The sequence below is a fragment of the Oreochromis niloticus genome, linkage group LG13, assembly GCF_001858045.2.
Source record: "Oreochromis niloticus isolate F11D_XX linkage group LG13, O_niloticus_UMD_NMBU, whole genome shotgun sequence".
NCBI classification, from domain to species: domain Eukaryota; kingdom Metazoa; phylum Chordata; class Actinopteri; order Cichliformes; family Cichlidae; genus Oreochromis; species Oreochromis niloticus.
The window spans coordinates 17156880-17183750 of NC_031978.2; the positions used below are offsets into that span (position 1 = coordinate 17156880).

At 41.9% G+C, this 26871-nt stretch overlaps 2 protein-coding genes across 5 annotated transcripts in view; one reads left to right on the plus strand and one right to left on the minus strand.

Annotated features, from left to right (window-relative positions):
• The first annotated feature begins 2693 nt into the window (after positions 1 to 2693).
• Positions 2694 to 8225, plus strand: LOC100696113 (leucine-rich glioma-inactivated protein 1). The gene is made up of 8 exons (XM_003451935.5): positions 2694 to 3557; positions 3784 to 3855; positions 4400 to 4471; positions 4589 to 4660; positions 5430 to 5501; positions 5937 to 6106; positions 6200 to 6364; positions 6497 to 8225. Exons 1-8 carry the CDS (start codon positions 3361 to 3363, stop codon positions 7312 to 7314), a joined length of 1638 nt encoding a protein of 545 aa, XP_003451983.1. The 5' UTR covers positions 2694 to 3360; the 3' UTR covers positions 7315 to 8225.
• Positions 8226 to 8992: 767 nt separating this feature from the next.
• mark1 (MAP/microtubule affinity-regulating kinase 1) overlaps positions 8993 to 26871 on the minus strand; it is a 41179-nt gene continuing 23300 nt past the window's right edge. The window contains exons 4-18 of one of the 4 annotated variants that reach the window (XM_013275552.3): positions 23406 to 23454; positions 22373 to 22438; positions 22054 to 22124; positions 20364 to 20420; positions 20021 to 20257; positions 18745 to 18864; positions 18107 to 18206; positions 17905 to 18017; positions 17615 to 17819; positions 16736 to 16917; positions 16512 to 16603; positions 15299 to 15439; positions 13377 to 13628; positions 10848 to 10892; positions 8993 to 10744 (exon numbers count right to left, since the gene is read on the minus strand). In XM_013275552.3, the coding sequence (XP_013131006.1) occupies positions 10399 to 10744; positions 10848 to 10892; positions 13377 to 13628; positions 15299 to 15439; positions 16512 to 16603; positions 16736 to 16917; positions 17615 to 17819; positions 17905 to 18017; positions 18107 to 18206; positions 18745 to 18864; positions 20021 to 20257; positions 20364 to 20420; positions 22054 to 22124; positions 22373 to 22438; positions 23406 to 23454 (2076 nt within the window). In that variant the 3' untranslated portion in view covers positions 8993 to 10398. Of the gene's footprint in view, positions 10745 to 10847; positions 10893 to 10912; positions 11568 to 13376; positions 13629 to 15298; positions 15440 to 16511; positions 16604 to 16735; positions 16918 to 17614; positions 17820 to 17904; positions 18018 to 18106; positions 18207 to 18744; positions 18865 to 20020; positions 20258 to 20363; positions 20421 to 21729; positions 22034 to 22053; positions 22125 to 22372; positions 22439 to 23405; positions 23455 to 26871 lie in introns of those variants that run through there. The other 3 variants (XM_013275555.3, XM_019366689.2, XM_025897341.1) reach the window with 3 other exon arrangements.

Sequence of the window (26871 nt, forward strand, 5' to 3'; positions counted from 1 at the left end):
TTCAAGTAGTGGAATTTTTATTAACTGCACAAATTTATAATTTCAAAAATACATAATTAATATACTGTAAAATAGTAAATAGTAAAAAACCCCAAAACTGAATAGTATAGGGTGGAGGAAAGATGTTTGTTAAGGAAATGCTCATGTGCTAGACAGAGTCCAAATCAAATGACATGCAAACTGTTCTGGTAAGCTGATGCACCATGTAGATGATGTTGTTAAAGCCAGACTGAAACAGATCAGGATGTCAAGCTTCATTTCAGCTGTGATTTGTCCACAAAACATTTGTTTGGTTTCTGCATCCAAGGCTGAGCAAACTGCTGGAGACAGCTATGGTTTGACTGTTCTGTCTAAAAGAAGGGGAATAACCCCAGTTTACTGTTATGCCACAGTGACTGTTTGGGTATTTGCACTTGAGTGACAGAAAGACACTGATAATGGATGAGGTGTATTTTTAGGTTTTTAAAAGTGTGTATGTTTTGAAATAAACAGTTATATTTATCTAGCTTTTTTCTAGGGAATCAAATTTTATTTATTCCTCTGCTTTTGTTTACTGAATATAAATATTTTTGCAGATTTCATAAATCGTGATTTTAATTGTCTTTCCACGCTCTTATGGTGGCAGCATAAGTTTAACAGCAGGGAGGCCTTGGATGGGCAGTTCTTGAGCAGCAGCTGCTTGTAAAAGCTTTACGGGGTGTTTTTTGGGACAGCGTACACTTTCATAATCATATCATCATAACAATAATTAGCATCTTCTACTTCTTCATCATTCAATCACTGATGGACAGGAAAGGATCCTAAGATGTAATTTCATCGTTCATCAAAACATAATTTTGAGCATTATTTGTTTACATTTTTCATATAATTTAAGTTTTATCTATCAATATTTCTCTTCTTCTGTCCTGTTGTAATTACACATCATCAGAACTCGTTGTAAAGCTTTCACAAATGTCCATGAAGCCAAGATGAAAGCTAACACATTAAAGGAGGTATGCCTACTCTGTGGGCTGACAAGATGGCAGACCTGCAAAACAAGTGCATTCAGTCAGTTTGCTCAAGATCAGAGCGGGAGAGCCTCTAGCAATTTAAAATCTTGATAGTCGTGTAGAAAAGCTCCCTGTGGATGACGCTCTCTTCTCCTTAAGGTGTAAATCTTAGAGAAAGAATTTTATGAAGCTAGTGAGTCCACCTGACAACTAAACATATCTACCTTGCTCTGCATTTCCCTCTAGTGGGGAGTTCAGCTCATTTGTGTAGACTGCCAGACAGAATGGCTCTATTTTACCCACAGCCAGTGGGTGAAGATTGAACGTCTCCACAAATAATATAATTACATTAATGCATCTTTAGGTGAAGGGGCAGATAAGTCAGGTCAGAAGCTAATACAGACCCAAACAATGATCAAAAAGCACTGAAAGGTGAAGTTAGTAACACTGAATAATTTGTTACACGGGCATTATTCTGCTCGAGAACCTTTAGTCCTTGGATTCATCATGCTACAGTGACACTTACCACCCATGTAAACATTGTTCCAGCCCTTCATACCAGTGCCCAAAGGAACAGCATCTCCCATCGGCATGATGTCACACTGCTAAAACTGTTATGGCATGGCTCAAATAACACAACAAAGGCCACCCCAGCTTCCAAACTCCTCAGCTCTCAATGCAAGAGCATCTGGGGGATGTGCCAGAACAGGGCTGATCCACTGAGACTCCACCCCTAAACCACACAACACCCACAGAGGTCACGTGTCAATGCCCTGACTTAGGAGAGGGGCTGTTTGGGTGAAAAAGGGGAAATCTACAAAATATTACACAGTAGTCTAATGCAGTCAGTGATCAGTGTTTATTACAGGAAACTCCAAATACATATTAAAAAGTGAGAAACACTAGACTCACTGTGGTCATATTGTTACTGGAAAGTCTGTGTCCTACTCTGGTGATGAATGGTGACATTTATGAAGCACAGACACTACACAACATCTTGCAGCACACACAATATTATCTACTGTTCTCTCCCTGGTCCAGCAGCTGCTGATACTTCTTAGAAGCAGCCTAATAGCTTCATTCTTCCCAACTTCCTTTTTCAAACCTCCCAGAGGAGGATCACAGTCCTCTAATTCTCCTGCATTAGTAATATCACTGTAAACATGCGCAGGATATCAAGTATTGTAATCATGTCAGTATTTGTGCACTTTTCAAAAGCCCTGTGCATATTTGTACCAAGATGGGTCAGAAGCATGCAGGCCTGACAGCCACAGTGAGTAAACATATTAATCAGAAGTAAGAAATGAAATGATGACAGCCTTATAGGGCTCCAAGAGCACCCTCCTGAACAAGCAAGTGTCTGGCACAGAAGATTAAGAGAAAACTGCGATAAAACTGTCAAGGTGGTGGCTTGCAGCAGTATTAAAGCATAAAAAGAGACGAGTGGATTTTAGGGACCGTTTAACCTGCCCTTTGTTTTAGAGGATGAGGGGGATGGTACTGAGGCAGAACAGATGTCAGAGTGACAGGAGGGTTTCCCCACACCCCTCCACCACAGGTCAGAAATACTTTGCATCCTCCAGTCGTCATGGAAACCGAGTGCAAACCAGGAAATATACCCACAACATTTTACAAATATGGGAATATTTAAGAAAGCACAAAGTTTCGGTGACTTTATCGGCACTAAAGAACGCGTGATTTGTAACGGCAGGGTTTTGACAGTCAACATCTGGTTTTGAGCCAAATGTTGCAGCTACATTTCCATAATCACAATTAATTGTCAGCGGGTTTCTCATCCGCTTCCCGCATAGAAAGCTCGTGTGCGTCTGCGCCACAGACGACAGTCCGCTGGCTCATGTCAGAGCTTCTTCTTCTCCCGCTGATTCACGAAAAAAATTGCACAATTCCGTTGCCCATTGGGCGGAATCCTCCAAGACCCTGACACGAAGACAGTGGCGTTTGCTGAAATCATAGGCGTGGTTTTGGATGAAGATGCTCCGTCTGCTCCCGCTGGGATCCCCACCTGCCCTCACACCGCGTTTGTCACCTAGCCAGCTGGAATATTCCTGAGCTTCAAGACTCCACAGCAAGCGTCACATTATATATTTATTATTATTGCTTTTGTGTCAGAGGGTTTAGATTTCTTTTCGTCTGGAGGTTCGGTGTAATTACGGCGCTGTGGGCGCACGGGTCGCCCGATTTTATCACCTCCAGAGCGGCGGTGGCGCACGGAGATAAACAAGAGCGGACATTCGCGTGGCCTCCAGGCAGAAGCGGCTGCAGCAGCGGTGGGAGAGGAACCACAGCAGAGACCCTGGTTCATGTGTAGGGCTGTTCGACTCGCAAGTTGTGCCCGCTGCGGATCTCAAGGATGGAACATACACACAAGATACCCAGCAGATCGCTCTGGCTCGGCTTACTTGTGGTGGCGTCTGTTTTACTTCTAGTGGACAGCAGGAGACCCAAGCCGCCTCGCTGTCCCTTAGTGTGTACATGTTCCAAAGATAACGCTCTGTGCGAAAGCGCAGGACTCATCCCTCGCAGCTTTCCCCGAGATATCACATCTTTGTAAGTTCTATTTATCATTGTTTTGAAATAAAAACCCGGCCCACTGCAGCGATGAACGCAACATGCTTAGCTCTACCTGCTGGTTAAGACGTGGATTTTTCCGCCAGTGCTGCATAATAATTGCATATACAAGGAACAGACTGCAATAAGTGCTCGTCAGTCTGTGCTGTAAGCCTAAACAGTATTCGTGTGTGTGTGTGTGTGTGTCGTGTTTTTCCCCCCACAGATCATTTGTCAAGTCTGAATTCACTGAAATTCCGAAAGAGAGCTTCATCCTCACGCCTGCTCTGCATCTCCTGTGAGAAATCTCTTAGGAGTTTTTACTTTTTTCTTGCTTTCTTGCACTCTGTCAGTCCACAGTGAGCTGATCAACGCCATGTTTAATGTTCAAGACATTTCCCCCATAATATTAGAAAGGGTGTTGCTGTGGCTATTGATTATGTTGGAGAAGCCTTAAACCCAAAAAATCATTTGCTTAAAACGTGGTTTTCCTGCATCCCTTTTCATGGCATGGTGATTTTAAATCTCTCTGCTAGGCTTTCTTCCAAGCCTTGCATTAAAATGTCTCTGTGTATAATAATGTGAATCCGGTAATTTACGGGTAATTCCTTCTTTTGATGAGGGAATTCATTTCCTCTTTGGGTGGAGTACTGACAGAGACACTGTGTGTCTAAAAACAGACATGCAGGCCTGCAGGAATCCTCAGAGAGCACAGATCCGTGTCTTAAAAGTATGTGGTTTACAGTTAGCAACAATGGTTTTCTATTAGGCAAGATGTATTTTTATTATCCACTCGCTGACCCTGAATAGTAAAAATATTAACTTGAGATTTCTCCATGCAGCCTCTTCACAGCCAACAACCTGGAATCTATAAATGAGGATGCATTCATTGGTCTTCCTCACCTAGAATATCTGTGAGTAGTTGGTACAAAATTATCCTTGAAGTTGTTTTTTTTTGATTTTGTGATTGTTTTGTTGCATTTCCCTGACATTATCTCCCGTCTCCTGCATTTTATCCAACAACTTTTCAGATTCATTGAAAACAACCAAATCAATTCGATATCACCGCATGCTTTTCGTGGACTGAAAACCTTAGTGCACCTGTAAGTACTTTTTCTGTTTTTTTTTTACTAGAGGTATTAAAGAAACAAACACTACAGTTGCACGGGGATTTAATTTTGTGACCTATTTCATTTAAAAATCTAATCACTGATGACCTGCTTTGAGAGGGAGAACAAGAGAAGCTTTCTCTCATTTGCATCAGACATTGTAATCTATGTGCAGGTGCAGACAAGCACTGTTCCAGTAAAACCCTGACAGTTTTTATTGCGCAACTTATATTGCCACATAGACACTTCTCCCAACATTGTGCAGCTGTTATGAATATGATTACGAAGCAAATCCTGCCACCGTCAATGTCCACTGTAAATGAAAGTATAATATTCTTTCGTTACAGATTTGTGAAAGTACATTATAAGTAAAAACGCTCTGAGATTTTCTTTTATTGATGCAATAATATTTAAGATAAGGCTCTAAAGAAACTTATAAAATACTACACGAGTCCTCTCAACAGGAAAAAGTCTTTTTTCCACCGTCTTCATTGTAGCAGAGAAAGCCATAAAATGGCTGAGGAGGCAGTGCTAAAAATAGCTTAATGTTTCCTCAAACCCACAATAAGCAATTCCTGCTGTACTCTCCAGGGTGGCAATATGTGCCCCAAGCTTCTTAACAGATATCTGTGTACATACAGAAATACTGCATAAACAGATTGTAATTTAATAGTTTGAGGTGGCGTGGCTATGGGGAGGGGGGGATGCACATATAATCAATGTGGAAACCAGAAACTAAGCACAATTTTTTATCTATTTTCAGGAGTCTGGCGTACAATAATCTTGAAACGCTGCCCAAAGATTTGTTCAAGGGTCTCGAGGCCTTGACAAAAGTGTAAGTATGAATTTTACCTTTGCCTAACAAAGAGATTCATTGCATTTCAATTTACATGCGTGCTACTGAGATAAATGAGATTTCTGTGCAGCCTTCTATATATAGAACATTGTATCATTATTCCACTTCAGCCGAGGCTCGAAAAATGTGTGGGTAGCTGGTGCTTTTAACGCTATTAAAATTGCATGCAGCACTGAGGAAAGAGATAAGTTTGCAATCTATCACCCACTGAAGATGTCCGGTTCTCCTTTATAGTCCCCCTTGATGATAATGAGGGCAAAGACTGAAGCTGTGAGGGCCACAGAGCAAAGCTAACAGCAGTCACACTTCAGTAACTCCAGCTTTTGGGAATTAGATGCATTCATAAAGCAGAGGCCTTTATGAATGCATTTAATACAGCATGTGGAGTTTAGTTTGGTGGTCTTTTCCCTTTAGAGACTTGAGGGGGAACCAGTTCACCTGTGACTGCAAGCTCAAATGGCTGGTGGAGTGGATATACAGCACCAATGCCACAGTGGATCAGATTTACTGTAAAGGCCCGGCCTCGCAGCTCGACAAAAAGATCAACGACCTCCTGCCACAGTCATTCGACTGCATCACCACAGGTGGAGTACAAGAAATACAGTTGTTTTCTCTCAAAGTTTCACTGGATTAAAAAAAAAGTTATTTCAAGTGGGTGTTTTTTGTTTCACTTGCAGAGTTTGAATCCTACCAGTCCATGGATTTTAACTCCATATCAGTGGAAGCGTTTTCTTTTGGGAATGACCAGTACGTTGTGTTCGCTCAGCCCTTCAGCGGGAAGTGCAGCTTTCTAGAGTGGGATCACGTGGAGATGGTCTTCAGAAACTTTGATTTTATTGAGAGTAAGTGAAAGATGCATTTTTTGTGAATGGGCTGTGCAAGTTTGAAAGGAGGGGTGAGTTAAACCTCTCAATGGAGATTATTATTGGAGGGGTGAAGATATTTATTTTTCATCCTTTCTTCTGCTTCACCAGGTACATCCACGGTGGTCTGCAAACCCCTGGTCATTGACAACCAGCTTTTTATCATTGTGGCTCAGCTGTTTGGTGGCTCGCACATCTACAAGCGTGACACGTCCGCTAACAAATTCATCAAGCTCCAAGGCATCGACATCCTGCAAATCCGCAAACCAAACGACGTTGAGACGTTCCGCATCGATAGCGAATTCTTCTTCGTCATAGCAGACAGCTCCAAGGCCGGGTCCACCACCATTTACAAGTGGAACGGCAATGGCTTCTACTCGCATCAGTCCCTCCATAAGTGGTATCGGGACACCGATGTGGAGTACATGGAGATCTCCTCCAAGCCTCACCTGATCCTGTCCAGCAGCTCCCAGAGGCCCATCATCTACCAGTGGAACAAAAGCACCAAGAAGTTTGACAGGCGCAACGACATCCCAGAGATGGAGGATGTTTACGCTGTGAAGCATTTCCAGTTCAAAAACGATCTGTATATCTGCCTGACGCGCTTCATTGGTGACTCCAAAGTGATGCGCTGGGACGGGGCCCTCTTTAGAGAATTGCAGACCATGCCTTCTCGTGGCTCCATGGTATTCCAGCCCTTCGCTGTGGGAAACTGGCAATACGCCATCCTTGGCAGCGATTACTCTTTCACCCAGGTTTACCGCTGGGATGCCAAGAAGGGCGAATTTGTTCGATTTCAGGAGCTGAACATACAGGCACCGAGGGCCTTCTCTCCAGTTTCCATAGACAACCGTCAATTCCTGCTGGCCTCCAGTTTCAAAGGGAAAACTCAGATCTATGAGCACCGGATCATCGATCTGAGCAACTGAGCTAAGTTTTCTTCTGTTGCAGATTGGTTGGTGGGTGAATTTTGTGATTTTTTTTTGTCTAGACAGCAGGCTGTTGCAGCAGATGCAGTGCTGAACAACTCAGAAAGCGTTGATCCTAACTTGAGAACAGCAGGCATTACTCCTACTGATTTTAAAACTCTTCTAGTTAAATTAGTGCGCAGTAGATTAAAGGATAAATGTATGCATCTCAACCAAGCATATGTCCGAGATGCATTTTGAGTCCAGTGCATGCACCTCAAGTTAGGATTAGACCGCATATGTTGTCAAGTCATTAATGCATGACCAGGGCCTTACACGGGCCGTCCCATCCCAATAAATGCAGATCCATGTTCACTAATACATCTAACACTGGCCAGTAACTTTTTAATTTTTAATGTGTGTTCAGCCTTTTGTGTCACTCAATGTTTATACATTTCTAATGTCATATATTTATCTACAGAAACAAATGAAATTGTACTTTTTAACCTATTACCATGTTTAACTGAAGAAATCTGCCAAAATGAAATGTTTACATTTTTTCCGTCTTTCCATTTGTAAATTAAGCTTTTAAGAGTTTTTAAGAGTTTACCAACGACCGCGACAGATTATTATTAGATAATTGTTGGAGAATGATTTGAAATGATGACTTTGATTTGGAAAATATCAAAGGTTAGAGTCTACCTGTATATCCTTGCAGCTTATGCTTTTATTGTAATAGTTTGTATAATGTATTGAAAATACAGCTGTTCACAACTGGGAACTATTGAAGGTATTTTCAACCGTTTTTGGGCACTGAAATGAAGGAGGACATTTGTCATAATGCTTTACCTTTGCCTAATGTGACTAATTGTGTCATAATTAGGATTGATATCATGCAATTTAGAGTCAATAAAGCTTAACATTTCATCGGAGCTCGCTGCTGGTGCTGTGTAGCATGATATGTCTTCAGTGTGACAAACTTAAAGCCAAAAACACAACAGCATATCTAAAGTACTGTGCAAAAGTCTCGAGCCAGCCCTCATTTCTTTATATTTTGATAAGAGAGGGCGATTTATTCAAACATAGATGGAACTGATTATACATCAAACATGGTTAAGATTTTTAGTCCAGTTCTTGTATAATTTGGCACACTTCACCTTTCCCTAAGAATGGTTTTCCTCACAGCCATCCTTCCACTGAGACCATCTCTGATGAAGCTTCAGTTAGGAGCAAATGGATCAACTGAAGGGCCTTTTGAATCTCTTTGGTCCTGTGTTGGGTCTTTGCTGGATTTCTTTTTCTGTTTCTTAATGACATCACACTCAGATACTGTTAATTGGTTATAAAAAAAATTTATGCCTTCCATTTCTTTTGTCCTCCACATGTCTTAGAATTTTTCAAGGCCTTTTTAAAGTCAATTTTTCAGGCAATAACTGTTTGGGAAACATCTTATTTGTACACAAATACTATTTTATGCCTGTCAAACTGATCTTTGCCATCGTTCATAGGTTCTATGGTTTCAGTGTTCAAATAAGGATGGCGAAAAAAATTTGAAGAACATCTGGCTCCTTGGATGTAAAGAAATCAGTGGTGACTCGAGACTGTTGCACAGCACTGTACTTCCTAAGGCTAAATGAGGCAAACTGTCCTGAACCCTAGGTGTGTAATTATGTCAGACATGAAAAAAATAGAAGTAAAATAAATACAAACAAATAAAATCCTTTTTATTTTCTCCAACAAAGTGCACGCCTCAAATCTACAAAGCAGCACATTACAATGTAATGGAATAAATACAATAAAATCCGCTGAAATTTAAAAAAAAAAAAATGAAAGAAAGAAAATTAACACACAAGCAAGGAGATACACAAGTACCTGCACAATCACACTGGTGGCAGGACTAAATCAGGCTCTTTAGAAAGGCTCCATCAAAGAAAAAATAAAATGCCTCGTCGTGGCGATCAACACGTCATGTATCATCCTGTCAGGTGCTTTCTAAAGTAAACCAATTTAAACCCTGCTGTTTTTTTTCTTTGCAATTGAGGACTACCAAACTAACATCAAAGAAATACAGGTGCATACTCTCATGTTCATACACATCACCCTGGAAAAGTTGTGCAATTGCAGCAGGACCTCCAAATCACCAACCTACTGCCGAGAGAAAATAAAGTGAACACAATTTCAGTTTTAACTGAACTTACTACTCAAGTCTATGTGGTGCAACTTAGTGTTTTTTTCCATAGGCAAAAAAATATAACATAAAAGGCAAGGGAACATATCCCTCAATTTTCCACAAAATAATTTAGTGCTTTTTAAATAAAACTGAAAACACTATTTTCATATGGTGGCTCTTAAAAAAAAGAAAAAAAAAAGAGAAGAGAAAAAAAAAATACAGAGTGAAAGATTAATGCTCCAAGAGACATCAATTATATTAGGAAAGAACTCAAATCCCATGAAAAAAAAGACAGTATTAACAATAAAAGTCTGTACAGAACGCAAAATTAATATACAGTACAATACAGTACCTGCAGATGTTATGCATACAGTACAATTCTCTTTTTACATATGGGCTCCAGCCTGATCTATATACGGACTTAACACAGGTGGAAAAGCGTCTAGTTTAGCATACGGTAAGTTTAATGGTTATTCAGCGAGGAGAGTAGATCTTGTAGTAGGCGTTTAGAAAAAGAAGACTGAAAACATTATTGCAGGATGGTCATCTTCAGTTGCATACTGCATGTGTTACATAAATGTGTCTTCTGACGTGGAGCAGCGGGCCGATGAGAGAGAGAGAGAGAGAGAGAGAGACAGAGGGCCGGACGGAAGGAGAAAAAAAAAGCTGGGTTAGCTGTTTGTTTTTTTTATGTTTTCTTTTTTGCTATCTCTCCGTCACAGACGTTAAACTTTGCAATATCTCTCTGATCCACTACCCTGTACAGTACATTCGTGGCCAGTATTGCACGTTTACCAGCCGAGTCCACCCTGATACTGCATGGCGAGGACCGTCAGTGCTGAATTTTGTCCTGCGAGTCGACACTAATCCAGTGATGAGATGAGACTGTGACCAGAGCTCACCAGAGAAAAGACTGACTGGGACTCCATCTGCCGTCACAGTTTGAGCTCGTTGGCAATTTTGCAGGCGATGTTCTTAAAGGCGATGGACGTGCCCGATATCCTCTTGAAGCGCACGCCATTGAGCGAAAGGCGGGGCAGCTTGCACACCTCCATCTCCCACTGGACCAGATTGTCCTGGCGAGCGTCGCCGTGGACACAGAAAAGGAGGAAGCGCTCGCGCTGCTCGTAGTCGCAGCTGTTGGCGTCCAGGACTTTTCTGATCTCCCTCATCATCTCGGAGGGCTCCATGGAGGAGGTGGTCTTCATGCTCCAGGTGAAACGCAGGGAGCGTGGCTTTGAATCCCGACCGCCGTCCTCCTTAGTGTCGCCAGACGCACTCCTGAGGAAGAAAACATCAGGGAGAGAGTGAGAGCAGGGACAGGGGAAGTAGGCTGAGGTGGGTTTCACGTTCTCTGTGAACTTGACATCTCACAAATTCTTACCTTGGTGTTTCTGTCCTGGCACTGGCCTCGCCCTCACTAGGCACCCTGAAATAAACCAGGAATAGACTTGTTATTCCCTTGGGATCATATCAACACATGCAGCCCCACCCCGACTCACTACTAAACACCACCCCCATCATTACTGGACACAGAGGGGGTGTCAGGCATCATGCCAGGAAAGAATCCACACTCCTGGGTATCAGGGTTCAGCACACAATGAGGTGATTGTGACGGTCTTTGTTTTGAGGGTCATTCTATTATAGCTCACATTAACCAAATGCATCATCCCATCTACAATACGCTACCTTTCCTTAATCCCCACTGATCTGCAAAGAGCGGAAAAGCGTTTCTAGATAGTCGATTCGGCCTCTGGATTTTTGCCTGGTCTTTTCTGTTAAGCTCAGCCAAAGGATGGGGGAGAATAAGGAGAGGAAAGCTAGCAACTTGAGAAGCAGATATCTGGTGGCTTAGTAAAGAAGAAGCTGGTGAGCCGTGAGGTTTGTTTAAGAGGCGGTGGACACAAGGGAAGGAAATACAACTGCATAACAAAGGGTGTCAGTAGGCAAGGACGTGGTGTAGTGGGCAAGTACGCAAGGGGTTAAGGAAACACGGGCCAAGGTCATAGTGGGCACAAAGAGGTTTGGTTTATTTCGGACGGGGGTGACAAGTGCAGCAAGCGTTATGTTCTCCTACCTCCGGGTCGACCTGAAAGACAGAGCTCTAGGCGGGGAGAAAAGGAGAGAAAGCTGTGAGCCTCCACCAGATGGACCAGCGTGAAGGTGCTAACGGCTGTATGGATGACGAGGGGTGGCAGTGTGGATGTGTGATATTCACAGAGGACTGGGGGAAACTATGCAGCATTTATAGTAAACAGGCAGAGAGCGTGACGCTTCCTTCATTTTTATAACTGGAAAGTTCACATAAAGGAATCCGAACATACGTCGCAACTCCTTTAATCACTTCAGTAACTTTTACACTGAATCAGAGACACACAGTATGTCCAGGGAGGATTTTTATGCCTTACATACACGAAAATAACAGAAATTCATTGACTGGGAAATCTTTGGCTCATACCAATATTTGAAATAATGGATTTAAAAATGTTACAAAACAGATCCCATAGCAGTTTCATTTTTTCCCCCCACACTATCCAAGATAGTGAAGGCGAGCATCCTCTGATACAAATGTTCAGCTGCTAGGTCTGTGTATCCCTGGTAAACAGACAAGCTTGGTGTAGTTTTGTTGTAGTACATTTTGCAGACCGACAACAACATAAGACTTTGTGCTTGTCAGCCAGTGTTAGCCATCAGTTGTGTATCGAGATTTGAATGCATCTAATAATTTGTCCAATGACTGATACCTGCAACATAATTCACCTCACCTCAGCTTTACTTTTTATTTTGTTAAACTTATACAGTGACCATGATAAAGCTAACACCTGGTATTGGTTAATGTGAGCCTGTTAGCAGGTTTTTACCAAGTATAGCCTTACAGAGCTGATAGCATGGAAGGAGACTCAAGTCTTTTTCTGAACTGCTTTGTAATCTATTTAAAAAAATGACTGTATATTAATTTGGTGTCAGACTAGAAAGAAAAGTGACTTTCTGATTTAGATAATGTACAGTACTGTGCAAAAATCTTGAGTCACTGCTCATTTCTTTATCATTTGTTTCCAAGGAGCATTTTGGTATAAATTGCCATCTATAAGTATAAAGGATGGCAGGAGAGTGTCTACAGTCTTCTGTAAAACATGCTGGAGTCTCCTGTCATGGTTTGGGGCTGCATTTCAGCCAGTGGGGTTTGGGATCCGGTCAAAAATGGAATCATTTGCATGCAACAGCATCTGAAAAATGTCTGTTTGGCAGCAACTTCATTTTTCAGTGGTACAATGATCCCAAACACACAGCTAAAGAATACTTGAATAGAAAAACAAAACAGTTATTCAGTCGTGGATTTTCCACCTCAGAGCTTCAAACCCAACATTATTTCTACATGGCAGAAAAAAGCAGCTAACACCCAAAGAAGAGCTCTGAATGTCCTTCAGGAAGCCTGGAGAAATATTCCTCAAGACTACTTAAAGAAATCACAAGAAAGAGGTTGTGTTGAAAAAATAAAAGTGGTCAAACCAGATGTTATTTCCATTTATGTTTGCACATTTAAGTAAATCACTGCACTTGTTTCCCATTATCCAAGCAAAATAAGAAGAAACGAGCTGTGGCTCATGACTTTTGCACAGTACTGTAAGTTTGAACACAACAAAGCAGGAAGAACAACTTCCTGATCTGGAAATGAGACTACACCAGGAGCACATGAATGTTTCTCCCAGTAGAACCTGCATTTCCCTTCAATAATAAAAGCACCTTAGCACAAAGGAAGTATAAATTAGTAAAGTATGGCTTTACTTCCTGTAGTTTTGAAAACATTGAGCTGTTCTCAGTCAAATATTTGTTTAACATGTAGCTCTGACTCTGAGACCACGGTGGTACAATAACTGTTGGGTGCAACGACTCTAAGGTACAAAGCACTGACCTGCGGACAAACTTGGAGGTGATCTTGCTAATGATCCCTGTAGAGGTGCCCCTGCGTTGTTGAGCAAGAGCCCCCGTATCATGAGACAATGTGGGTGAAGCTGGAGGTCCGTTGTAGGTGGCGCTGCGGCGGTCTCTGAGCTGGGCTCCGTGAAAAGTGCTGCGACTGGTGGTACCACGGGGGAAACGGTTCTTCTCTGGGGTGCTAATACTGTGTGCAGACGGAGAGGTGGAGGGGCCGCGTGGAGACGAGCTGCAGAATAAGAAAAACGCATTGGAGGAGATGAACATCTGGCACATTTCAGTTTGTATTTTAGAATGAAGTTATGGTACTTCTCGATGAAAAGTACATTTTTAATGCCATTGCTGAATCTGAATGACTGTGTGAGCGTGCAGGGTGAAACAGCAGTTTGAGACCATCAGACTGTTTTTAAAGACACAGACCGTAGATTTAATTGTTCCATTTGCTGAGTGAAATTAAAGCAATGAATACAAAAAAATTAACTAAGGTGCAAAAATATATCTGTTCCAACAGATGTTTGTAATTTGTTTCTGAAGTGATGACCCAAGGACATTTGCTTACCATTTTTTGGACATACTTACAGCTATTGATTATTATTCTAGTAATCAAGTACTATCAATTATTCCATTGATTAGAAATTGCAACGTTTTGCATGTGTTTAAGAAAAAAGAATCATTTATGTGCCATATTAAATACAATTTTTAAAAGAAAACATTATGTCAAATGCAAAATTAAGTAACCACAGTACAATAATACTAAAAAAAAAGTTGCAAACACCTGAAACTAAGGCATAAAATAAATACCCTTTCCTCCGGAAAGAATTCTTCTTACAATATTGAGTCAAAAGGGTTTGATAGTACCAAATCTCCTGAATGAGGTAGATCTGGTGTGTGTTCATGATGTGCATGTGTTTTGTGCGTGTATCTGTGTGTGTCATATTCTATATCAGGCTTGGCCAACTCCAGGCCTCGAGGGCCGGTGTCCTACAGGTTTAAGATCTCAACCTGGGTCTACACACCTGAATCAAATGATTAGTTCATTACCAGGCCTCTGGAGAACTTCAAGACATGTTGAGGAGGTCATTTAACCATATAAATAAGCTGTGATGATCAAGGACACGTCTAAAACCTGCAGGACACCGGCCCTCGAGGCCTGGGTTTGGACACCACTGTTCTATATTAAGTAAACCTGGAAAATTATGTTCCTAAAGCCTTAAACTAAATATGGTCTTTGCCCCCTTTAGAGTCACTCCTGCTTGCTATAGGTATCACTCGAATGAAAAGTAGGACGACTGCCGTCATCCTTCAGCAAGCTGCCTAAGCTAAACATCGCGCCAGACTAAGTTAAAAGTTCATCTGTTCATCTCACTTTCTACACATGCGCTTTTATTATAACCTCTGTAGCTTTATTGTAGAATTTATGCTGTGTAAAACAAACGGTGGTGGATGGGAGCAAAGTTCTCTTTTCTTCACAATGGCGCTTGATGAACAGGTAGTTTGGTTAACGAGTGCTATCAGCTTTTCCCAGTAAAGGTTTTAAAGTTGATTACAAGAACGAGCGGTGTCGTTTTGGATGCTAGAAAAACGTTTTATTTCACTCCACCTGAGCTCACCATCATGATAACAGCTGTGTGTGTAGACCGATTCCGGCCCCACGTTAAACTGGTTAGATGGTGACGACTGAGCGCCAAAGAGTCATGGATTAAACAAAGCACTGAAAGTTTCTTTTATGATTGAGTTATTTAAGTTACTTGAATCTTTGCAGCCCCACTATGGATATTAATTTTCTTCCATTTTAATTGTAAAATTTCAAAAGAAACCTGAGATTTTAAATCACCATCTGGACATTTAACTTAAAATAAATACACCACTGTAATCTCCATCACCTACTCAGCTGCTCACCTGGCTTTAAGCTCAGTGTTGTCATCGATGGGGGGCAGTGTGCTCTTTGAAGGATGCCCTGATGATGACATAGACTTGGTGTGACGAGGTCGTGTGGAGCTCATTGCAGTCGACGGGGTACTCCCTGACACCTCGGTTAAACTGGAGACCGAAGCAGAGTACGGATAAAGATAAAATGTTCAATTCACATTATTTATACAGCATATTCACAAATGTGAAACCACAAGTTTCTCATTTGTGGCTTTCAAAAAAACCAAAAACAAACAAACAAACAAAAAAACAGGCATGGAAAAACATGCATACACACACACACAAAAAAAACTGAGGTGTTTTCACACCTGCCCCGCTTAAAATCAAACTCTGGTTTGTTTTGCTACTTGTCGCAGTTTGTTTGTACAGATGAGAACATGGGAATCACGCTCATACCGGCAGGAGGCCCTGACTTACACCCAGAACACGCTGGAGACATCATGTCTCTCAGTGGCCTTGGAACATGTTGGTTTCCCCCAGATGAGCTAGAGGAGGTGGTTGGGGAGAGGAAGCTCTGCCCCAGTGACCCAGTGCCAAATATGTTGTATAAAATGGATGGATGGATAAAAGAAGGGACCAATTCAGCCCGCTTTGAATAGGGTTACCGCGGCCCCCAGCCAGGCCTGGGGAGGGAGCTCGAGGGAGGGCGGCTGGTGCCCGAGCCTTAGCCCTAGCCCATGGAGCCCAGTCAGGTGACACCCAAAGAGAAGACATTGGCGTGCCTTCCTGTAGACGCACCGCCTGCAGGAGGTGCTGTAGGGGTCATGTGCAGTGTGTGTCAGATGGATAAATAGAGAAAGAAAACCTTTAAGCTGAGCTAGCTACCAGGTGTACACTGCAACTTTGGGCTACACGCCTTCCTGTAGCGAGGTATGCCTTGCATTCTGGGATGCAGCAGAGTACCATAGACATGCAGAGTGCACAAACTATAGCAACTAACCATAAAATAAACCGACTGCTCACCAGCCCAGAACACAACTCTTCCATCCTGTTATGAGTTTTGTTGCTGTGCCCCAGGCACTTCTAACCAATAAGCAAACTCGGCGTTCTCATGTGGTTTCTAGTGATGCATTTTAGTTCACTTGTAGCTTTAAGTGTATGTGAAGAAACCAACACAAAACAGAGCAAAAGTACTGTAGGTGTGAAAACCGATCTATAGATTAATCTAAATGCTAGCACGTACCTGCTGTCTTTGCCATTGGGAATAGCTGAATAGCGGTCAGTGGAGGATCGTTCACACACGTATGTGTTCCTGCGAGTCATAGACCCGTTGGTCTGTTTGTGCGGAGAGACAACAAAAAAAATTACTGTGAGTTATATAAAAAGGACAAAACGTTTTCTTGAGTATTAAATTTGAGTGCAGTTGTTTATTCAGGAGTACGCAGTGTACAGTGCCCACTTCCTCACCCCCACAGCACTTGTGGTTTTCTTCCTCTCCTGCACCCCCAGGGGCGAGGCGGGTACATCTCCTTTTGAAGTGCTGAGCTCTAGCCGGCGCGCTCCGTCCCACTCCTCCCTGTGGTCACTTTCCACGCTCAAAGCCTGGCCACGCTTTGTATACGATACCGCCGGCGGCACAGATGGACCCACTAGGAGAGACGCACACACAAACACACGGGATTGGAATTACTAATGTTTGACCAAGCGCGTCGTTATTTCTACACCTCCAACATTTAAGCTTTCAGGAGAAAAAGAACAGACGAGGACAGTGTCAAGCAAAGCCAATCAAAGCCAGGATTTATACATCATCGAATCTGTCAGAGGCAGCATCAACACTTTGTTTCTCGAGTTATACAGATACAGAAGCCAAGGTGAGCACATATCGAGCAGAGCTGTTCCCTCCACATGCTTTGAGGTGCTGCTCCTGAGGGAGCTGCAGGAAAGCAGCAAGCCAGAAGATGGCGCCAAACACAATGGCCCCACAAGACTTAGGAGGAAGCTGCTACACAACCAGTGCAGTGTGCAGGTTGAGTCACTGATTTTGAAATTTAAGTGTTGGTTCACTGTTTAGGAAAATTAGACCACATTAAGCAAACAAGTTAGTCAGTCGAGGTTTTACAGACTTTTTTTTCTCCACCATAAATAAATCTGAGAGCACAAGGAATGGAAAGTTCCTAAATTAGTGTCAACGGTGGGAAAATGTTTCTGTTGTAAAGCTTATTGAGGTCTATTCAGCAGTGCGCACACTGGAGTCTCATCATTCGGCCAATCATCAGTGACTGAGAGTAACTTCCCTCTACACAACACGCAGCACTCTCAGAGCCGGGAAGGATGAGGTTACTTTACTTGGCTTCTCTACGACACCACCACCACCACCACCATCATCATCATCCCCACCATGATCACTGTAGCGGCGCTGCTTCTGATTGGTCGAGATGCTGCGCGTGACCTTGGGATGGGCGGGAGAAATGCTGGAGCTGTTGTTGATGTCACTGGTCGGCCGCTGTCGCTGACCCAGGATGCTGTTAGCCAGAGGCTCGCTCCCTTCGAACTGCAACGTGAAGGCGGATGTGGTCACATGACTCACTGCAGCGGTGATGTAGGCGATCAATGAGACGCAAGTCAGACAAACTCACCTCCGGGGCTTTTCTTCCCAGGAGCAGGTAAGTGGCCATGACTTCGTCATATTTTTGACTCTGCAGGGAATCGGTGATCTCATCTTTAGGGAAACCCATCGTCACCATGAGCTCTGAGTGATGGAGTCAGTTAACATTAGAGGCGAGAATCCCAGAATTTTAAATGACAAAGAATGAGATCAACACAAACACAAACACACACCTATTCTGGATGAATCACTGAAGTCCGCCTCAGGCTCGATGTAAGGTTTAAGCTCCTCCTCCTCGTGACCTACATTCATCCAGTGGTCTTTCATGATTTGCTGACAAAGAAAGAAGGCAATTAAAAATCATGTATGTCTTCTTTAACGGCTCGTAATTAATCAGTTATACAACACGCAACGGGAATTTGACGAAAGGCTGACAACATGGCGATCAATTGTTATTATTACTGGAGAAATCTTTACTATTGAGCCTGGGTCTGAGTGCAGGGATGGTATTGACCTGTAAACAATGAGTGTCCAAACACTATTTGCAAAGGAGAAAAACTCATAATGATGAATGCGCATCATATAAGGATTTTGTACACAAAATTAAGGATTATTTCCATTCCATTTAGTTTTTCCTGTTGATGAACGCTTTAGTGAAATCAAATTTTAAGTCCACTCTTTGAAGAATATCATTCCTCTGACAGGCTATAAAATTAAAACCACTCTCTTGCTTTCCACCCACCACCAGTGGCAATTACCTGCTTCCATGACGTAAAAACAATATTACTCCAAATGGTTACGACTATCTTTTTGACAACTTGCCGAAGAGGAAATAACTGTTAAGCTGCATCAATGCAAACACAGGTATTACCTCCAAACTGCCTCGTTTCACGGGGTTGAGCACGAGCAGTTTCTTTAGCAGGTTTTCACAGTCTGTGGACATGTAGAAGGGAATACGGTACTTTCCTCGCAGGACTCTCTCTCTCAGCTCCTGCACACCAAAGTCGCAGACAGACAGGAGGAGAATTTAGCAACAAAGTTTAGCAATAAAAGGAGCAGCATCATTTTTCCCCATGTAAGCCATTTGAAAGGAGCAGACCCCAGCGTAAACAACACAATCGCTGCATAATGTTGCTTATTTACTCATCAAGTGTGCACTCAGCAGCTATTTAGAGTCAAGTGGTGAATGCCAGTCAAATATTTATTCTCCTATGGCTCCGTTTTGGCTGGCTGTGTTCACATGATGTACTTGTGGCTATAAAGATATTGATCAATGCACCTATAATACTGCAGGTCATTCAGCCCGCTGTGAACATTAGTAAATCTGACTAAATTTAGTCCAAACTGTTGCTTTATTAAAGGGACATGAATTCACGCGCATGTCTCATTACACACAATACACAGTAAATTCCACCTTTAATTTTTTATGGTTGAAGTAACCACCTCTTGAGCATGTGAACATCGTAAGTCTGTCAGAATGGCTCAGATTTTCTTTTTGGCCCAACTTCATCTAATCAGGCTTTTTGGAGTTCAAGCTATTTCATACTCAAACAGAATTATTCAAACTGATAAATAAAAGATGTAATTACTGAAACTGTTACAGTTCAGCTATAATTATTTGGAGAATAAATATTTTTAATAAAATGTGCTGAAGCTCAGAGGAAGGAAAAGATTTGGATTTGTAGTTTTACTGTTAGTTTGTTTTTTTCTTCTTTCTATACGACTTGTCTCTCAAAAAGCTTTTCTTCAATCTCAACTGTGATGTGGACAATTAATAAAGAAATTTGTAACTCATTTCGAGAGCAACACCACAGTTGTACTAACCACGGCGAAACCTGGTAGAAAAATAACTCCTCCCTTTACGTACACTGTATCAGTGTTTTCTATTGTCTGAATGCACACAACTGACAATATCTGCAAGACCCAAGTGCAATATGATCTTTACATCAGATGATTACATAAGCATTTTATCTGAAACACACAGAGCACTTTATCGACATGTGGACAGTCAGAGGTGGAAAGTGCTCACATAGAAAAAACTTTCCCAAGCTTATCACCAGTTGCAACATTAAAATTTCCAAGTAGTTCCTGAGTCAATACGAACTACTTAAAAAACAAAAACAAAAAAAAACAAAACAGCTGCCCACCTTTAGGTTCTGCCCATCAAAGGGCAGTGAGCCGCTGACCAGTGTGTAGAGGATAACCCCTAGACTCCAAACATCCACCTCTGGACCATCGTACTTCTTCCCCTGGAAGAGTTCGGGAGCAGCGTATGGCGGAGAGCCACAGAAAGTATCCAGTTTGCTGCCCACAGTGAACTCATTGCTGAAGCCAAAATCAGCTATCTTGATGTTCATATCTGCATCTAACAACAGGTTCTCTGCCTGCAGTGAGGAGAAAAAGAGGCAAACGACACCATGGACTGTCAACACCGACAGGAAGTGACTGATGTGGAGAATCGTGAGGAGAAATTGTCTCACAAACTTTCACCTTTAGATCTCTGTGTACTATCCTCCTCTGGTGACAATACTGCACTGCAGACACAATCTGAAATATTAAAAAAAATAAAAAACAGGCATTAACAGTAATTAAATACATGTACAATATCATGTATATTACATAGAAATGCACACAAAAACTGCAGCCAACAGCCATTTTCTTCATTGATTACTCTACCGGTTTTTGTTCACAAACTGTTTTCGTTGGGCTAGCTGGTGATTGTAAGGGCGCTTTCACACCGATAGCTTGTTTACTCTGGTCCGAATCAGTTGATGAGTTTGTAAACTAGCAGCTTCATCCCAGGGTTTGGTTTGGGTTCACACAGACAAAAATCCAAGTGAAATCCAAGTGAACCAAAACGCATCACAACAAACCACGTGAGAACGTTCAGTGCACTCATTGGCTGGGGCGGGAGCAACAAAAGGTATATACAGGAAGAAGGTGTTGGGTGAGAAAACTGAATTTACGTTCATTTCAGTTAGTTGCTAGCCCATACACACCTTTGCACATCTATAGTATCTTCCTGCAGCTAGAATAAAAAAAACAAAACGTAAGTTTCTACGGGATTTTTTTTTTTAAACTTAAACTTGTAACATACACCAGGGTAGTTGGTTCAGATCGGGGTCGGATTACGTTCACACCATAAATGAACCATTCTGGAGTTTGTTTGGAACCGTTCCAGACCACCTCCCCCCAACTGTCACGGTGCGGTTGTTTTGTCTGATCACACCTGCACAAACTAACTGCACCAAAGGGGAAAATTAACCAGAATCAGAGTTTGAATTCCACAGGTGTGGAAACCCCCTAAATTAGCCACAGATGTGAATATAACTTAAACAGCTGTCTATCTCTTTGGGCTAGCCCTGCAAAAGACTAGCTACCTGATCAGGTGCACCTCGCCTCTCATGCTATGCCACCTGGAAAAGGCTTCAGACCCCCCAGTGAAATTTATATTTGAATTAGCGGTTAAGAAAAATAGAAGGCTGGATATTGTATAAGATTTTTGCAGTGACATTGTTTATCTCAAACCGTGAGACAAACAAACAAAGAGAGCTTTCATGCAAGCAAAACATTTTATTAGTAGTTTGCACATGATCTTTAATTTGGCGCTTTTTTTTTTTTTACTTGAGTATCACTGGGCTGTTTTGAGCTTTACTTCAGGTTTATGACTTGTATTTGTGAAGTTTTTGAAAATCCTAATGTCTCTCATGCAGAGACCGCTGTTACCGTGTGACAACACAGGCTTACAAGCTACACGCAGGCTAGCATGTCTAAGCCTTACAGATTTAGACACGCTAGAATAGAAACGACATCAATCAAACAGAAAACCTGCTGTTATTTAAAAGAGGCCACAAACCTGCATGCACTCAGACACACGTGAACACATCTGGATTTTGACCCTGTTGACGTTACACCGAAGAAAAAAAAACAAAAATAAAATTGAATTCTGTTCACTTTCAGGCCAAGCATGAAAGGAAACTAGTAAATCCACAAACTACTGTAGATGCCTTATTGCTCCTGCAGCACCACTAGATGTCAGAGCAGCATCTAAAAGGAAGTTGTTCCCTCTTTCCTCTGCAGTCGGTGATAAAGCTTGATCTTGGTGCATGCAGTCTTCTCTCAAAAAACAGAGTAAGGGAATGACGACAGAGACGTGAGCGCTGCGATACTGATGACTCACCTGTCTGAACTTGGCTCTGGCCTCCTTCTCCTTCATTCTGCCATGAGCCACTAGATAGTCAAACACTTCACCTGTATAAAGAAGAATTATATAATTATCAATAGGTTTCATAAAAATCACATCATAATAACCATGTACTAATGCTTGCTTTGAGGTAACAAATAACATGTTTAATATTTAATTTGAAATGGTGACTAGCTGGAGTGACAGATTTGTAAATAAGCATTTTTGCAATGAATATTAGAGTTAGACTAACACAGAGTGACACTCAGAACAAAATGTCACCTGTTTGGTGGACATGAATTAATGCTTCACTTACCACCACTGGCATACTCCATCACCAAATAAAGAGTCTTCTCCGTTTCAATCACCTCAAACAATTTCACTGCAGGAGAAAGTGGGGAAAATGAGGCAGAGATGAAGTAAATCAAAAGCTAATTGAAGGTTGTGATTTGGTGTAAGCTGAGCTTGCTGGTCTGGTCTATCCTAATGCAATAAAACTCTTAACAGAGTCTGAATGGTGCCAGCATGGTACAAAGTGGCATTAAACCATTTGCTAACTATGCTTGTACTTTTGCACAGTCAGATCAAGATGTGATAATTTCTTTATATTTTTTTAGGAAAATGGGAAGCAGGTGCTGCGATTTATTTAAACAAGTTCAAATATACAGTAGATAAGACAAAACAGAGTTTCTGCAACTCTAAGGAGCCTAAAAGTTAGTATTTGGTATGACTACCTTCATTCTTTAACACAGTAGTCGTCAGGAATAGTTCTCAAGACATCTTTATGGACATTTAAAGCTCTTCTTTGGATGTTGGCTGCCTTTTGTTCTGTTTACTCTCAAGTTGATCCCACTCAACATGACTGATAGTTCACTCATGTTGGCCTTTGTGTGTTTTTCTATTCCAGGTATGCTTTTACTGTATTTGGCAGTGTTTTGGGGATCATTGTCATGCTGACAAATGAGGACCTTTGCTTCAATCAGACACTTTCCAGGTGATATTGCATGGAGGAGATTTCCCTGCAGCCAATGTTCAAAGAACAACTTTAAAAGACCTTAAGAAAGCCTGGAGAACTATTGCTCAAGACCAGGTAGAAGAAAAGAAAAAAAAAAACATTCTGGCTCCTTAAAAGCAAAATATAAAAAAATGAGGTGTGGATCGTGAGTTTTGCACAGTATTCTAAGTAAAAGAATAATTTGCAGAAGGAAAGTACAATCTTATCAAAGTGTGAGATGTTTTCATGGATAAAGGAGTAACTTAACCGGGATCGTTTGTTACACAGTGTGTGTTTACAGGGAAATACTAATCCAAACTCACTGAGGGTCTTGCAGGTTGCTGTTTGGGCTTACCTATATTTGGATGATTCAGAATCTTCATTATTCTGACTTCCCTGAAGAGCTGTAGAGACACACAGGAACATTTAATGCACCCACAAACATGTCAAATGAAATTACAATCAATGAGCACTTAGTGTCAGCTCGGGCTCTGCTGGGAAAGCACTTATTAAGCACTGATTAGAGGAGTTAAGTGAAGGGAACTCAGCCACAATAAATTACATGCATCTACGAAACCATAAGAGAACCTGAGGATGACAGGACAACTGCACTGTGTGAAGCAACATGGCGTAGTGAAAACATTGTGCTAAACCCTGCCCTACACAGACAGGGTAGAGAATTACATCTCCACTGACACGCTGCAGTCCAGCAAGCCGGCCAATCGGTTGTCCAAACAGCCAGTCAGCAGCATCACACGCACAGCCAGCCACTGCAGAGAGGCAGTACACAGGCTCAGAGCCAGTCAGACATCTGCTGCCTAATGTAATCATCTTAGCATGCAAAAAAGATGCAGAAATGATGCTGATGCCTTAGTCACATAACTGTAGAAAACAAAATGTAGAAGAAGGTCCCTCTACTGCAGAGGGAGAAAGTTTCTATCCAGCCACAGAAGGATAGAGGAAAATCTAATTTCTCTGAGCCCCCCTGTGCAACATCTGAGTGATGAGTCAGAAAGCAGAATCATTTAAAACTCAGTCTTGGCATGGCTGTTTATGTCAGACGAGCTTCTGCAGCCACTTAGAGGTGCTGTTGAATCGTCTACATTCTGCCGATTCTCAGCAGAGCTCTGCTGAGGTTGTGTTTGAGTGTTAAATTTCAACACGACTGGGATTTCACACCTGAGGCAGAGCGCAGATTTTTGCCATTTGCTGGCTTCGACTCAGTGAAAACTGAGCGACGCTTTGATCCACAGTCTGTTCTAAAAACGAGGAAAAATATGTCGTTATCGAATGTGTCAAATTAAACGAAGAGAATGGATACTGTAGTGTGGCGTGTGTGTCTATACGAGCGTGTTTGTTCGACTTCTTTCAGTGGCCTTTTAGGTCTTACATAAGTGCCGGGATAGTCTATGTTTCTAGGTCATCAAACACAGCTATTACACCAGTGTGAGCAGGCCTGACTCTGTGGGACCTCTGAGCCACAGTCTGGTTCAACATGCAGGTACTCACTCTCACTCTAATTCTTTCTTTGGGTCCCTGTCTCTACTTGCTCACCTGCCTCACTTTTTCTTTTCTTCCTCTTATTACATCCAAAAAAAAACACACCCACGCCCACACACGAGTAATGCAAGAAAAAGTCTGAAGTTTTCTTAAACCTAAACAACATATTTTCCCCCCAAACAACAAGTGTGGTTTGAAGACTTGCATAGATTATTGCCCAGTGCCACAGAGCTCCGTTGTTGTCCGGAAACTATTAAAACCACATCAGTAAGGCACACTCGGTGACATTTTCCCTCATTACAATGTAGATGGGCACTGTAGTTTATTCAGAGGCAAGCCCACACTCCTCCCACTGCTCTAAATGTTCTCATCAGTACAAAATAAGCAGTTCAAGACACTTTTTTTTTTGTAAAGAAATCTTCATCATAAAGTTTCAAAAATGTCCTTTTCATCGTCATTTTAAAGACATTTATTGACAATACCAAAAAAAATGTAATTATATTCCATCTCTATTAAGTAAGCTAGCTTCTTTGGCGTTTCATGACAAACGTATCTGAATTTCATTTTATAGCTTTTCACCGTTTTAATTATCAGGCCCAAAAGAGATGCACTGGCCAGCTGAGCAGCACCAAAAGGCCTGAAAGACCACAGAAGACAACTAAAACGCATGCTAAAAGAATGATTTCCATTATTAAGAATAACAACTTCTCAGCAACTAACCAAATCAAGAACAGTCCTGAGAAGGCAGATGTATAACTGTCAAAGTCTACAATGAAGAGACGCCTTCATGAATGCAAATATAGAAGATTTACAAGTGCAAACCACTGGCTACACTCAAGAACAAGAAGGTCAGATTAGACTTAGGCAGGTCATACCACATGACCTGTCTAACATGGTGGCGGCGGTGTTATGCCGTGAACATGTATGGCTGCTAGTGGAAGAAGGTCACTGTTGGGTCACCGGTGTTTATTGATGATGTGACAGCTGATAGAAGTAGCAGGATGAATTCTGTACAAGTGCACAAGGCGATACTCTGTGTGCTCATTTCTGCTCATTTCGCCAAATGCTGCAAAACTGAATTAACAGCACTTTGCAGTGGGAATGGGTAACGACTCGAAGCACACTGCAAAAGCAACCTAAGAGTTTCTCAAGGCAAAGAAATAGGATATTCTTCAATGCCCAAGTCAGTCACATGATCTCAACTCGACAGAGCATGGTTTTCAGGTACTGAAGGCAAAACTGAATGCAGATCGACCCACAAACAAGCAGCATCTGAACGTGGCTGCAGTGAAGGGCCCTCACAGAGGATCTCATGGGAGGAAACAGCATTTGGTGATCTCCGTGGTTCTAGGCTTTAGTGACTGACTGCAAAGGATTTTCATCCAACTATCAAAAACAACCCTTATATTTAAAATTATGTTAGTTTGTCCAAATACTTGTGAGCAACTATGTATGAAAATTAAATGGTTAATAGGAAATTTTTGTTAAACATCTTTGCATTAAAGCTGAAAGTCTACACTTCCAACACATGTTGACTGATTTGAAATTCACTGTGCAAAAACCTTTAGCATCCCTCTCATGGCTTTGTACCCAATCTGTGTGATCCATTTCTGTACTATTATGAAAACACACCAACAGTTTACAGCATATTAACAGGCACAAATATAGAGTTCCTACAGACTGAGCGTATGGTGTTCACTTGTACATTATATACACACTCCCGTTTATACATTAATGCAACTACTTTGAGATTGACATTTTAAAGGAATGTGTGCATGCAGATTTTACAGCCTGAATTTGTTATGGGACAAAAATCTTCCAGATCCAAGTGGCTCAGAATAGCAGGCTTCTGCATGGCAAACCTTGCTCCATATTCATCAGCTGCCATGTTGGCCTGAGAGGTTCCCCCATGGTAACAAAGTCAATTAGAGTGGAAACACACTGACACAAAAACCAGAAGATCTACCGCACTACACAAGAATAAAAAACAAAACAACCCCCGCCCCCCCCAAAAAAGTTACAACCTCCGATACACATCCATCCATGCACGTGCTTTAATATCTGATGCATCAGTCAAGACAGAAAATCTGTAATATTCTGGATGAGTGATGAATTACAGAGGCAGTGCTTTATCTCAGTCTCTTATCTCTTCCCGTCTCTGCCTTGTTCCGCCTCTCTTTTTCTCTCTCGTTTGCGTCATTGCCCTAAAGCCCCTCACATGGGAAGCACGCGTGCAGCCACTTGGAAACAAAAATTAGAACAAATCTGAGAAGGGCAGTGGAAAACGACAACAACAAACACTGTGTCTGTCGATATAAGCT

Coding starts and splice junctions, on each gene's coding strand:
- LOC100696113 (XM_003451935.5), top strand. CDS start 3,361: ATGGAACATACACACAAGATACCCAGCAGATCGCTCTGGCTCGGCTTA. Junction 4,661..5,429: donor CTGAAAACCTTAGTGCACCT/GTAAGTACTTTT, acceptor ATCTATTTTCAG/GAGTCTGGCGTACAATAATC. Junction 5,502..5,936: donor CTCGAGGCCTTGACAAAAGT/GTAAGTATGAAT, acceptor TTTTCCCTTTAG/AGACTTGAGGGGGAACCAGT.